The following is a 15679-nucleotide window of genomic DNA, read 5'->3' as shown; positions in this document are numbered from 1 at the left end:
CGTAGTCACTATTTTCGAACACGTTGGACATTATCCATTAAAATGTTTCTCCGTCAGCGTGTTAACAAAACATATTACTTGATGTAAAAAGGCAAACAAACTACGTTCAGTAGTTTAGCGAAAAGAACCGAGTGGGTAAAATCTCAAATTGTATTTCAAACATTCGACATACGTATTTGTGATGAGAATACTGTGATTAGTGATGGTAGAACTATTTGCTGGTTTGCAACAAACATGAATACAAGAAGCGTACTGTACACGCACATAATTGTAATGACTTTTTCACAGAATCAAATATTTTTAACTTTTATTAAAGTTTGGGCGGTGATCTATTGAGTTCAGTAAAATCGTAAATATAACAAGCAAGCAAAATTTCGAAAATAAAAAAGGTAAACAAGTGAGGAAGTATAACGATCGTGTAAAATTACATGCGAAAAAAGCATTTATATTTACTTTTAATTATTAAAAGCGACAAATGCCTTTGTCTCGTGAAACGCGTTTAGATAATCTTCATATTTATAAACAACAACAAAAATTAAGTACACGCGATAGAACGCTTGTGCTTTCGAGTAATTAAATTCGGAAGTGGTTAAGACTGTACAAAAAAATATTTCAAGTATCTTATAATACTTTTGTCATTTTATTAATCTTCTGAGAATATGGAAAGTATTTCATCAGATTTGTACGTTCAGCATGTGTTTACGTTTATGTATTCATTTATATATATATATATATATACTTAAGGTGTATAGTTTTCGATCAATGATAAATAAAACCTTTTCATTTTAAACTTCGCATACGAAAACATTCTTGTTACTTATATAGATATTGTCTTGCATGTACGTAAACAATTTAATATTAAATTATAACATTAATGTTATTTATACTTTCATAACGTGCAACTGATGATTGAATGATGTAAAAAGTATTTCTTTAGATTTCGCAATTTGTACTTATAATTAATTTTAATCAGGTTAATTCATTTTTAGAGAGAAGATACTTTCTATTTTCAATTTTTCTACAGTATTCTTTTTATTTAACACGATTTAATTCGTAGATAAAAATATTTGTTTTCACATGCAATACTAAATTAAGCTGTTCGATCATTCTGCTGTTTCTTTTATTGATATACCATAGTATGGTATGCGCATATGGTGTACTGCGTAAACTAGCGCATAATACTGTACAGTATTTGTTACTTTTATCTCTGACACTATAAATGTTTCCATTCTTATCGTTTCCTGTTAAATGTAACCGTTCGTACGTTTTCCATTTTTCCTAACATAATGTTCAATAAGAAGAGAATTCAAAATTAAATAATAAGCGCTTCGAAATAGATAACATATACATACATAATGGATAGTACGAGATCGCCTATGGATAACCTCTTTAATATGCTGTCAGGATTTAGTGCAGGTCACGAAAATGCCTTAAAACAAGGCATTTATAATGCTGTGGCGCTTTTTCTTTTGTGCCTAATCTCAACAGCCGGGTATGGATTGTACATTATATTGAGACCATTTGTAAAACCTTTAATTTGGGCGCTATTATGTGGTTCTGTTTTATTCCCTTTCAAATATTCATTGACTAACATTGTACAATCATGGTTCGAGAAAACAGAAGCATCTCACACGCCTTTAATCATAAACTTGACGATGGTCCCTGTACAAATAGTAAACAAAGCGTCTGACAGTTTGGGATCATTTTTATGGAAACATGTTAAATATATTATTGGTATATTTGCATTGGCTATGTCAGCTTTAGGTGTATACCATTATACACCAACTATATTAAGTTGTTTGTTATGGAGAATATGCCTAATTTTTAATACCATTTTTGGATTTTTTATAACAACATGCAATACTCTTACGGTATTAACTTTTCAGATTTTATATTAATCGTAAAACATTTGGCAAAGTATATGAAAATCAATAATGTTATAATTTTTGCAGATTACTGTTATTCTTATTGGATATTTGTCTATTTTATATATTTATTGGACGCCAAGTAATTCAATCCATTTTCGTTATACCTCATTTGTAATATGGTTCATGATTAGTTTATATGTTTCTAACATATTAGGAGCTTATCATACTATTGTATTTATAACGTTACAAATACTATACTTAGTAGGCTTTATTTATGAGGTTGCTATTATTATGGAAAACCAAGAGGTAGAAGATAAACATATGACATTAATGGAGGCGTTATGTTTTGCATTAACAAATAATTTGTCTACAAGTGCACAGCAGGACTCATTGCCTCCATTGAAAAATAAAAATTCGTTAGAAAAAATCAGTGAAGAAAATGTAGATAGCGAGACAAGTAGTGAACATCAAGAAGCAAAAGCTACATCTAGTTTAAGTATGAAATTGCAGAAAAAATCATTGTCATTGGATGCAAGCAATAGAGCAGTAATGAATAAATTACGTCCTAGTGGCTATATGGCATTACACGATCGTTATATTTTAAGAAGACTGAAAACAGAATTACGAATGTCTATAGATCTGGAAAATGATAATGTTGATACTGATAAATATATGTATGGAGCATTATATGCTTGCATTGGTATGCTGCTTTGGAAGCACAGGTGGATGATATTTATTTTAATTGTTCCCATAGCTTTTTATATTGTTAAGCAACTGGGTAACTATTTTGGAGTATGGAAGATGATTAGAAACCAATGGAATGTAATGATAGATATTGTAAGGACATGGTGTATTGAAAGACATCAAGCTCTCTTACCAGTTAATGTTAGAGGTTTATACAAAGTTGTGATAATAGTTGATGAAAAATTAACAAAAGCATTGAAGGCTTCAGTTGATTCTGTGGTTACAATTGCTGTCATCTTTGGCCTACTTGTGTTTACCGCTTGCGCCTCTATTTTTATAACAATACAGGTACAATCAATCGAGGAATGAGTAATACTATTCTAAACATTTGAATGAAAATATTGTAAATGATTAAATGATTATACATTATTATAATTTATATAGGTTTACACAGAAGGTATACATCTTATTCAAGTTACTGGGGAAATACTTAATTCATCTTTAATGAATAATCCAGATATTGATTGGCTACCTGAACAGTGGGAAGATTCAGTAAATAGTGTCTTAGATAATGCTTATACATATGGACGAAGTGCCATTTCTGATGGAGTAAGATATAGTTTTTCTTCTTAAGCCCTCGGTGTGAAATATATTACGATAATAATGCGTTACAGATAAAAGGTTTGGTAAAAGATTTAGATCCTATTAAGGCTGCTCAAATGGAAAAGAAAGTTTTAGAACTATGGGATAGACTTTATCAGGCATGGATGATGTCTAATGAAGATCCAGGTTTAATAGGACCTACTGTAGATGTTACAGCTGCCTATTCAGTGTGGGAAAGCTTTAAAGAAAATTTCGAGAAAACACCTTTACGTAAGATTATATATATAAAACAAAATACTTCTAAATACAATAATATGAACTTTTTGCTCATACAGTTCTTATTTCTTTTTCAACAGAATTGTTTAATATGACTAGCATACAAAATTTTGTGAAAGAAAATATCGGAATTTTCATGTCAGTGCTGGATTCCATTTGGAGTATAGTTAAAGGAAATATGTCTGTGATACTAACAATCTTTACGGAATTGTTTTATATTATACTTATGAGTGGTTCGGCTGTACTTAACTTTACTCTTAGTATGGTAAATGATCAATTATAGCTAGTGATGAATTCTGAAATATTTTGAATCATTTCAACATAAGTTCAAAATACTTCAAACATGATTGAACTGATGTTCAATGATGTTTGGAGTGATTCAAATTATTTACCATGTATATAGATTTATAATGATTTAAAGTGTGTCAGATTCCACCATTAGTCACAACAGACACTTACATTTTTTTTAATATTTGAAGTGTATGTTATAACAAAATTTTTTACTTTTTAAGGTGGTGTTTTTCACAACACTCTTTTACCTTCTAAGTTCTAGTGACAAAACTTATAAACCTATTGAGTTAACTACTGTATTTAGTCCTATCAGTTGCCACAGGTAAATTTTATGATTTTACATCAATTTATTTTATATTAGTACGGTATAAAATCATATGCAAAACTAATTCTTATAAATCCATTGAATTGAATTAATATTTATTCCATATTTTTTTTATGATATTTGATCCTATTAGTTAATGTAGATAAACTTGTAGATTTTATATTAACATATTTTATATCGGTATAAAATACAAGTTCTTTTATAAACTTTGTTTTTTCTATTTACAAGTACTCTCCTTATTGATGGGTATGTGCATTTTAAACCATAACAATATACATTGTCATACATAATGTGACAAAAGAAAATTTGACTTTTACTTTTTTTGCAGATTTGCCATAGCATTACAAGAGGCTGTAATTGGAGTATTTACTGCGACTTTTAAACTTGCTTCCTTTTTTGGCATGTGGACATGGTTTATACATAATCTATTTCAAGTAAAAATTGTCTACTTACCATCAACTTTTGCAACAATACTCGGAGCTTTACCATTTTTGGATGCATACTTTGCTTGTATCCCAGCTACTTTGGAACTCTGGTTCACCCGTGGATCTTTAATCGCTATTCTATTTTTTATGTTCCATTTTCTTCCTTGCAGTATTGTTGTAACTGAATTCTACAAAGAAATTAAAGGGTACTCCAATTTTTTTTATTTCAAATAAAAATATATTTTATTCTTTTATACATAATTAAACTTATAAATTTCATTCCCATTTCAGTGGTGGACATCCATATCTTACAGGTCTTTCCATAGCAGGTGGAATTTTTTGTTTAGGAGTAGAAGGGGCAATTTTTGGTCCGTTATTGCTATGCTGTATAATGGTAGCAATTAATTTAAGTCGGCGCTATCTGCATTCGCCTTCAGAAGAAGTTATACCCACGTATACAGAGATTAAACGCTGATATTAAAAAAGTCTTTAGTAATATTTAGAAATTATTGAACTTTGTAGGTCAATTATTAAAGCTTATTACATTGCATATATACATATATATATATATATATGTATATATATATATATATAAAATTTAAATTTAAATTATTTAAAAAAAATAAGGTAAAAAAACATGATGCCTAATTCTTAGAAAAGTTCATTTTAGCGTCACTTTAATTATGAAAATATTTATATAATAATAGCTTTCTATTATTTTTTGATCAACTTTTTACAACAATGTGTCTCGCTAAAACACACAACGTAGAATTTAAAGATTTAATATATACAACAAACAATCTCAGCTTACGCTTATTAATATTAAATTATATTATTATATTAACACAAACAACTAGTCTTCTATAGTTTTTGAAGTCTAAAAAAATTATTTAATAGAGAAACTATTTAATAATTGTAAAGAATAAAATAGAATATGCTTTTCTGATTGTATTTTAAATTTAATGTTATATATATTTTTTCAGTAACATAATTATCGATAGAGTCTGTTATAATATATACATATACAAGTTTTTCTATATTTTTAATTATATATATTGTATTTTTGTCTTTGTTTTGTTTTTTTGTATAATATACTAACTTCAGTATTATTAGCGTTGTATTTTATTCTAAAATGTCTTTAAATATAATTAAATAATATATATTTTTAACACACTAAATTCAACAAAATTTATTAGAGTATAGAACTAAATTTACAAATTAGTAGCGCAAAATGTCAAATTTCATGTATTTAATAATTAGTATAACTTTATTGATATTTATTATTCTCATTGGATTCGAAATTTATTTACATCGCGAAACATATTTTCCTCAAAGATCTTAAAATCTATAATAAACAGCCATTCCTTGGTTATGATTTATTTTTACATTGATTTAATTAACATCGGAAAGCGTAATAATCTTTAATCTTTCTTTTAATATTTTTGGAGTAATTGTTTCGCATGCAAAGAAAATAATTCTTTTGCTATTCTCAAACATGTGGAAACCATTTTCTGAGAAACGGCCGCAAATATTATTAACTTCCAGCCACACGAAAAGCGTTATATTATTGGTTGCCAACTCTAATTCAATATCTGGGTAGTTATGTCTTCCAGGTAAGTAATAATCGCTTGTTTTTATCTAAAATAAAACATTCCATATATTAAAAATATATCAAATTTCATTTTTGCAGATTCAAGTATAAACTTACAGAAACATTTGCAACTGGTAATCCAATATTCTTGAAAATATTCTTTGGATATATATAATTTCTTGGGGCTATTGGAATCCCATTTTCATCTTTTAAGGTAAGTGTCGATATGCAATTACTTGTAGCAGTAATGTTGGATCGACATTCATTATGTGTTGTGGAACTTAATATCCATGAATGTTTGAGGAAATTATCACTAATTTTAGTTGCAGCATTTGCATTCTATTAAAAATATTAATCATAAGTTTGTATATAGCACAAATATGTTTTTTAACTTTTAAATATTTTTGTTCTATATATATACATACAATAGTTATATTGTGATGAACATGTGATTGTACAGGTTTCATACTATTCAGTGCATAAAGATTTACTTCTAAAGTGACATTTTTTATTGGATATAATTTATCAGAAACAATATAAACCGAGAGATCCATATTTTCAACATAGTATGTAACTATGATAGGTGCAAAAAATTCTACAGCATAATAATGAAGCATTTTCCACTGTCCATTAAAATCTAAAAGAAAGGAGCTAATTAGTGATACTAAAATAAATAAAATATTGATATTTACTATCTGTAATTGTATTATATTGTATTAGCTACCTATAGAAGACCAGGAAGGAGCTTGCCATACATCGTTTAATTGCCAATATAAAGCACCCATTGTCATTCCTTCTCCTATTTCATTTAATTCCGACATTGATTGCCGATAGAATTCTGTTTGCAGTTTTACTGCAACAGCCTGGTTAATCTGACTTAAATATATATAATTCTGAAAATTCTTCAGAGTATCTTGTGTTTCAGGCAATTTGAAATTTTTCGAAATTAGATTCTTCATATATGTTGTTCCTAACGGTAAATGTTGTCGATGTTTGAGAAAATCACTATCTATGCTCAAATCAGTAATTGTTCTTGCAACTGGTAACATAGTATGGAACGATGGTAGCGATTGGAATCCGTATTCAGATGAAAATCTTGCGCGAGGATATTGATGCATGTCCCATCCATTACTGAAGTAATTATAGTAATGAACTGAAATATTATTTTGTTAAATTTAAAGTCAATATAAAAATAATGCTACTATACTAAAATAAAAGATATGTTTATTATACCATCTCCATACAACTTTAAATATGGATCTTCTCCAATATAATTATATTCCTCTGTATGTAATCCATTACTAGGACTAGATACTACAAAAGGCCGTGTAGGATCCAATTCTTCTACTTCTTTCTTAATTACGTTTACATATAACTTAACATAATCGGTTTTATATACTTGTTTAGTTCCAGTTCCGTACCAATTGCCATATAAAGCTGCTTCATTTTCATTATTTCCAGCCCAAAGAACAATACTGGGATGCTTTTTTAATCTTCGTACATTTTGTAATACCTCTTCCTTAACTGATTCAAGAAAGGTGTCTGTAGTGGGATACATTCCGCATGCAAACATAAAGTCTTGCCAAATCATTATTCCATATTCGTCAGCTGTATTGTAAAATAATTCAGATTCGTAAAAGCCACCACCCCATACCCTAAGCATGTTCATGTTTGCTTCTTTAGCAGATTTCAGTAAATGTTTAATTGTATCTGTCTTTGCACTCAACTCAGGGAAAATACTAGCTGGAATGAAATTGCTCCCCTTTGCAAATATTGGAATACCATTGATTTGGAAATAAAAAGTTGATCCTCGTTTTAGAGGTTTCTGTATAAGTTCTACAGTTCTGAAACCAATGCGTATTAGTTTCTGCACTTTCACATTAGTAGGAGTAGTTGCTGTTATAGTTAATGTATAAAGTGTTTGATTTCCATAACCATTTGGCCACCACTCATGTACAAGATCCTGCATACAAATAAATTTTATTACAGATGTATACTAATCTATAGACTGTGAATGTTTATACACTTATTGGAAATTAGAAAAGCAGCACTAAATATACAAAATAAATCACATGCTATAATATATAGAAGATGAATTGAACCACTATTTAGATTCTAGTTCTTAAGTTCTTATGTTTATGACATTACGAATTTTGCATAAACTTTCCCAGTCTACCAATAAAATATTGGCAAATTATTATGTTTTAATATTGGAAACATACAGCAGGTATTCTGAGAATCATAGTACTTTTTATATGTCCGCTATTTGAAGTTAAATTGATTCTACTAGAATTATAAATATTTGACTGTTCATTGATATTAAGAGTAGATGAAATATCACAAGCGATAGATTGATTACTTTCATGTGAAACAGCTTCAACAGATATTGTAACTAAGACATTCCAAAAATTGTCTTTCTTCTGAACATCTGTTGTGATATCTGTAATGTAGATCTTATCTACAGGTATTATTTCTACACTTTTCCTGAAAAAGTTTTTTTATTAATCAGTTTATCAGTAAATAATGTAAATGAATTGAAAAATTAAACACACCAAATACCCATTGATGGAAATGCTGGACCCCAGTCCCAGGCAAAGCTTGCTTGCATTTTTCTTATATGATTTACGTGACACTCTCCATTGTAACTATCTGGAACACATATTGGTGGAATAATATATTTTGATGCTTGTTCATTGTATAACATTTCAGCTACTTTAACAGGAGAAGAAAGATGGACTTCTAACAAATTATCTCCTTTCTGAAAAGTAAATATAAGTCAATAAATATTAAAAATATTTGTATATAAATAGTAATCACTTACTTTTAAGTAATTTGTTACATCAAATGTATATCTTAAAAACATATTTGATGTTTCTCCAATTTTTTGAGCATTTAAGAGAATTGTAGCAAATGTATCCACGCCATGGAAAATTAATATCACTTTTGATGCATTCAGTAGAGTATCATGTGCTATAAAGTAGATATTTTGAACACTTTCTTAAAATTTGTTGGACATATTAATATACTGTTCTGCTTAATTTAATTGAATGGCAGAGTATAATAATAATATTTTATATATCCTATATTTTGGGGAAATACAATAAATTGGTCTCTGGCCAAATCATGAGTTGCTGAAAAAAATTGGTTTTAAGCAACCATAGTATTAGGTACCAGATAATTATCTGCAGCAATAATAGTATTTCAATGAGCATAAAATTAATTACTAACAATTAAAAGTGGTTTTCACTCAGTAGTTTAATTACTATAACATTTTGGATATTCAAGATAAACAATAGTACGATTTAAAAAAGTGAATTGCAAAAAAATGTCTAACTGCTTAAAAAGCAGAAAAAAACATAAAGCTCCAGATATTCTCATATAAAAAAAAATTGGTAGACAAGATATTTCATTGAGTTAGGTTTAAAATACTTTTATATGAAAAATATAATGGAACAATTACCAGAAAAAGTTTTACTGTAAGTAACTGATTGATTACCAATCCACCGATTGATTATATCATTATTTCCAATAAAATTGTCTGGTATAACATGTGCGTTACTTAAATCTGTATAAATTCCTCCTGGTACGGTTGCAGGAAATGTAATATCTAAAGAAATTGTTATTAAAAAATAGAAATATTACAACTGAAGTACTTTACGTAAAGGAGAAAGTATAAAAAGTATTTTATACAAAAGGTCTTACCATGTTTACTTTTATCGGTTGTAATTTTACCTAAATCAATAATTTATACATTATTATCGATCAAATAAATATTATATGACATATTTTATTATATCATATTTAATATAATAAATATTTGAATACCTGTCCATGAACCATCTAGGGTTAGGGATAAAGTACTATTTATTACAAATATAATTGATGTAAAACAAAAAATTGCCTTCATAATGTTCGTTTTAAAATAATCTATTTGATATTTTCACGTTTACTATTAGTCTCATGTATTTTACATATCTGAAAGACTAAATTGCACGAAATGAATTTCTTATCATGCTGGTTTGAAATATATAGAGTATTATGGTAGCAGGTCTAAGGTGATTCAGTCGATTACGCAGATCGCATTTTAAAAAAATATAAATCTTAAGTCCGGAATCAATGATTTTGAATATTAATTTTTTAATCTGTCTGCGTGAATTTATACTTATAATTACAGATAATAGCATTATTTCTTTCTATGTATATATATTATTATCTTGCAGTACTTGTCATTATCTTATGATTGATTTTTTAAAGCTGTAGATATAGTACTTATTTCATTCTTATCTTTATAAAATCATTTTAATCAAATACAAATTAAAAAGGATTAATAGTAGAAATCTATTAATATGAAATTTAATTTTCAATATTGTTACTCTCAAAATCAATTGTGAAGGCATCTGGATCTTAAAAATTAGTTGCTAATATTTATCATTTCATTTTCCTTATCGTAATCTTACTTATTCTATCATTGTAACAAGAAAGATGACAATGATTGTAACATGTAATATATATTATATTCTTTCAGGGAAAAATGAAATAAAACATATAAATATAATATTTTATTCACAAACGCGAAACACTAATTGTATAAAAATACATTTTACTGTACTATATAAGTACTAAAAATTGACCTATACAAAAAACGAAACCAATACACTTATTCTACATTCCTCATTGTTGAATGTATTTTTTTAACTTACTAGTAAGAGTTATTTATTTATAAAATTATCTAACTGTACTGTGTGCATCGAACATTTACTTTTGTATGAAATTTTCCCTTTCAGTTTCAATTTTGTTACAAAATGATAATTTTTAAATTTGTATTTTAATGTAATAATATAAAATCCAACAATAATTGCAATTCAGAATGACAATTCATACCAAACATTTACCAAGCATGGAATGTTACAATAAATGCAAAAGATTTTATACTTTACATAGTTTTCAATGAAATGTTTAAATATTTTATGCTTTATATATTACGCTTTTATCTTTTTTTCAATGTGTTTTAGTTATATAACAGTTCCATCAAAGCAATGATAGAATATCGATTCTTATCAACGTATAAATACATATGTACAATGTAAGGGTAGAGGTAGAACTTGTTAACGTTTCCGTTTCCTGTTGGAATGTACTTGTTTTTTACTGTTCGAGGGAAATTGTTTTTTATAATCTATATGCGAATCGGTTTGTTCACTAATTGGTTGAAAACAGCGAACAGGTGAATTGGGTACGTTATCAATTTGATTACTTGGATATTCTGAAAACATATAGATTATTGTTAGTAATATTATTATACTCAAGTGGCAACTCTAAATGTTTCTAACCGAATGTAAGAGGAAAAAGGAATGAAAATTATTACCGTTTATCGATTTATCTTCATACTGCCTTTGCAAACAATTATTAACGTGTTCTTCATAATCTATTCCATTAGTGCTTTTATATTTTGTACAAATACTACATTCGAAAACAACAGTATTGTTAGTGTTTACTGGTAATTCTCTCCTTTCATATGAATGCAAATTACTTTCATATTCATTATCAGATATATATTGTTCACATTCTGCAGCATGTGCTTCTATTTCATCATTTGGGAAATATTTGTTACAAATGGGGCAATTGATATTATCTATAAGATTATTCTTCATGATTTCCATTTCTTCAGTTAAAAAAATATTATTTTGCTAGGAAAAAGGAAAGGCACATGAAATATATAAAGTTTTACTTGCACATGTTATAAAATAAATACGTAAAAGGCTTATTACCTCAAATATTTTATCTTCTATAATTTCTGATGTTCTAACTTCATTTTGTTTATTTAGACCCTGTAATACTTGTGTATCTTCTTTGTTTATTCGTTTTTGAGATTTAACATCCACTAAAGTGTTCCATTTTTTACTCTGTTCTTCTTTGTATTTCTCTTTTTCTTCCTTTTTCTTTTCTCTTTTTTGCCTTTCCTCCAATTGTTTTTTATAAAATCCTTCCCTTTTTCTCCTCTCTTCATGCTCCCTTTTCTCAGCTTCCTCTTTCTCAGCTTCGAGTTTTTTTTGTTTCTCAAGTTGAATTTTCTCCAATATCATACATTCATTTTTTATTCTATGCGAGAGGCGTTTTATTGGTAACGGTTTTATTTCAACGCTTTCGGACGTTGATTTATCATTCTCACTAGCATTATCTTTTTCTATCTCTATAAGAATTTCTTCATCAGTGAGGACGTTACTTTTGTCCTTGGACAATATATGTGTGGCACTTTGTTTCTCGTTGCTACTATGCGCTAACGGAGATGCTTTACTATTATGTTCTCTCTTTTTGTTAATATATTTTCTAACATTTGGTGTAGTCATCTTTTTATGACGTAGGGAAATTATATCAGGCGATTCTGTTTTATTATCTGTTTCTATATTGTCGAAAAGCTTCCTAACATCTTTCTCGCATATCACTTTATTCGAATGCAACATTTTGCTCGTGCCTTCGTGGGATAAAATTTTCTTTTTTTTTAATATATGCTCCTCCTCGTCGCTGCTAGAATATCTCATATCGGGAGGAGAAAGAATCAAAGTTGATTTACGTTTATTGGGTCGTTCATTGCTATGTTTATTAATTAATTCCACTTGATTCTGTTCAGTTTTAATATTTGACAATGGCTTTTTATCCGAATTATTTTTACTGTGTCCCACCTACAGAAACGTTGAAAGAAGGATTAGAATTACATCAATAAAAACTATTCCCTTTTGTTTTTTTTACAGAAATATGATTTATTCAAAAATTGTTTATAGCTTACAGTTTCAATTACTGTTCTCTTATAAACACTTATGTATACATAATTTGTATAAATGCAACTATATAACTTTTATAAGAAACATTAATCATGATCGTCAATTATTTTTTTTTTTTTATACAAAGCATGATGTGTTATTATTCCTCAAATTATCCTATCATTGTATATATACATATATGTATATACACATATATAAATAAAAAATATGTAAACTTTGCCAGTGTAAAGATGTATATATATATATGTATATATATATATTAGTTAAATTTGTTCACAACTATTATATTTATTAATTATAAGAAACAACATGAAATATTATTTTATGCCAAAGAAATATTACAGTAAAGTAGTTACACATTCTCTAGCGAGGAAAAAGATGAATAAAAATCTATATTTATCAATATAAGAATTATGATTATTTTATGAGAAAACATTAACTTTTCTAAACACAAATCTAATAGTTTATATGTGCACATGATTAACTTTAATATTAACATCCCAATGGCACAGTTATGTATTAAAAAAATGTTATATGTATATATATATATATATATATGTAACAAAACGGAAATATTGTCCTGTATCCCATTAATGATAAGATCTATAAGAAATGGATTGTATGGAGGTACCCACCTGAATGGGTGACCCCCACTGAAACTTAGTATCAGTACGGTGCCAACTATGCCATAACTCTGCTGTTTGTTTCAAATGAAAGTTTAATGCAGGCAGTAGTTTCTCAAGCGTCTCAGGCGTTTGTGCATCTTTGCATAATCTAAACGGCATGCGATCTTGAACTAGAGGCCGATTTGGCTCTCGCAAAGGCACATCGTTTTCGACAACGCATGAATCAAGCGGATTAATCTGCCATCGTTCCAATTTCTGATCACATTCAGAATGCGTGTCCACTCTCATTTCTGTACTACTTAAAATATCCGAATCTTGTAAGGAATTTTGCGATTTTAACGAAATGTATTTACTCATGCTATGAGAATAACTATCTCTCATACTCGGATGGTCTTGTAATCTAATGAACATGTCCTCGCTATCCAAATTCTTCCCCCTAAATGGAGAACTTCTTAACTCGGTGATAGCAGGACCAAGATTGCTGGGACTGCTACAGCCATGAGTTGATATTCTTTCATGTATTGGCGATGCGTGATTAACTCTGTACGAATGTATCGACTGAAGCGAGTCATTATGCTCTTGTATATCCAATTCTTGTGCTAAATTCGTCTTGGGGATCGTATCAGGACCGCAATCATTAGAAGATTGCATTAATTCCTGGAAAATTATAAAATTTTTGCACACATTAGTATATGCACATTACAACTACTGTACAGAATTCAAAAGAGATTTCTTGCAAAAGGTGTAGATCTAATTGCTTAATAAAACATAAATATCAAGCCCAAGTACTATTGCGTCATTTACATAGACTTCTTTTCAGTTCTGCACAGTAATTAGTTATGTCAATTTATAAATCCTTAATGAAGTAACCTTTTGTGCATTTTTTTCGTCAGCCATATTTGCCATATCTTTCGACTCATTTATAAATCCTAAGATTTGTTTCATATCCTTATACGTATACCATGTCTCATACATTTTCATATCTGTAAATTATTCCAAGCGATTACATTATTCATAAACGTTATAATAAGAAATGATACAATTAGTACAATAAATTTTCACTTTCTTGTTTTCCATAATAAAAGCGATTTATGAACGTTACATCGGAAGCAAGATTACGCTAGAAATTAGACAAAAAGTTATGTTTACAAATAATAGAGTGGAAAAGATTGATCAGATACTTTTGTTCAATTCTTCCTCTACGGAACAGCTCAATCGAAGAGAAAGTATAATTAATAAGACTGATCATTTTTATGAGAAAACAAAATAGATATGTTTGATACCTAGTAATTCCCGTTTCATTTCTTCCTTTTCTTCTCTTTCTTTGGCTGTTAACAGTTCTGCTTTATCTTGTTCCATACTGTCTGACATATTTATAGTCTCGTGCGTTTAGAATGGGAAACGTCAACAAAACTTGCAGCACGGGAAAAATATAGATTTAACTGTAAAGTATGCGTTATCTGTAACTTGGAATTTCTCCTCATTACTATTTAATTCTTTTATTGATAGCCATTATACGTGATCAACAGCAATGGAAAAATAAAAATTCATAAACTTGTATCACATTAAACACGTGATCTGAAATTAACTTCAAACATTAAGATCAGTAACGATCGAATTGGAGGGATATCGATAGCGGCAATCACCAGTTTCAGGTCATAATGGTCAGTAAACTGGTCAAACTATGTTAGAACAAGTCTTAAAGTATTCTATTCTAATACACTTTAAACTTATTTTATATATTTTATTCTATATTTTATTCTAATACAGCTTTAACGCTTGTCCTGACTTAGCCTAAATGTTTGTTTGACTTTTTTGGTAACAATTTTATTGCTTCTGGCGCCATCTCTTCGAGAAGTGCTCAAACTGGTCGCACATCGTTATCGACAGCGAAGTGAACTGCTGAAAGACTGCTGGCGCCATCTCTTCGAGAGATGCTCAAACTGGTCGCACATCGTTATCGACAGTGAAGTGAACTGCTGAAAGACTGCTGGCGCCATCTCTTCGAAAAGCGCTCAAACTGGTCGTACATCGTTATCGACAGCGAAGTGAACTACTGTGGAGGTCCTTGACTACTATAATTATAAATAAAATAATATAATTATATTAAAATATAATTTCTTCTAATTAACTTTGACTACTATAATTTCTTCTAATTAACTTTCAAGATGCTTGCTTTTATATAACAATTTCTATTTAACAAATAACAAGTCT

At 28.7% G+C, this 15679-nt stretch overlaps 2 protein-coding genes across 3 annotated transcripts; one reads left to right on the top strand and one right to left on the bottom strand.

Annotated features, from left to right (window-relative positions):
- The first annotated feature begins 1149 nt into the window (after positions 1 to 1149).
- LOC143430210 (transmembrane protein 245) lies at positions 1150 to 5001 on the top strand. 2 transcript variants are annotated; one of them, XM_076906260.1, is made up of 9 exons: positions 1150 to 1871; positions 1953 to 2900; positions 2997 to 3161; positions 3227 to 3425; positions 3512 to 3696; positions 3944 to 4044; positions 4276 to 4293; positions 4376 to 4678; positions 4764 to 5001. In XM_076906260.1, exons 1-9 carry the CDS (start codon positions 1356 to 1358, stop codon positions 4945 to 4947), a joined length of 2619 nt encoding a protein of 872 aa, XP_076762375.1. In that variant the 5' UTR covers positions 1150 to 1355; the 3' UTR covers positions 4948 to 5001. The 2 variants fall into 2 exon arrangements, with proteins under 2 accessions (XP_076762375.1, XP_076762376.1); XM_076906261.1 differs by lacking the exon at positions 4276 to 4293 and having other exon boundaries at positions 1151 to 1871.
- Positions 5002 to 5664: 663 nt separating this feature from the next.
- Positions 5665 to 15061, bottom strand: Beta-man (beta-mannosidase). Its single transcript, XM_076906304.1, has 15 exons — positions 14749 to 15061; positions 14336 to 14448; positions 13475 to 14122; positions 11829 to 12740; positions 11426 to 11747; positions 9766 to 9795; positions 9524 to 9670; positions 8885 to 9033; positions 8616 to 8821; positions 8286 to 8547; positions 7297 to 8026; positions 6788 to 7216; positions 6489 to 6700; positions 6181 to 6402; positions 5665 to 6110 (listed from the first exon to the last, which is right to left on the bottom strand). Exons 1-15 carry the CDS (start codon positions 14834 to 14836, stop codon positions 5865 to 5867), a joined length of 4716 nt encoding a protein of 1571 aa, XP_076762419.1. The 5' UTR covers positions 14837 to 15061; the 3' UTR covers positions 5665 to 5864.
- Between the last annotated feature and the right edge of the window lie 618 nt (positions 15062 to 15679).

The sequence above is a fragment of the Xylocopa sonorina genome, chromosome 13 (assembly GCF_050948175.1).
Source record: "Xylocopa sonorina isolate GNS202 chromosome 13, iyXylSono1_principal, whole genome shotgun sequence".
Lineage (NCBI taxonomy): Eukaryota > Metazoa > Arthropoda > Insecta > Hymenoptera > Apidae > Xylocopa > Xylocopa sonorina.
The sequence above is the reverse complement of the archived record's forward strand: the minus strand, read 5'-3'. Positions and strand labels throughout refer to the sequence as shown.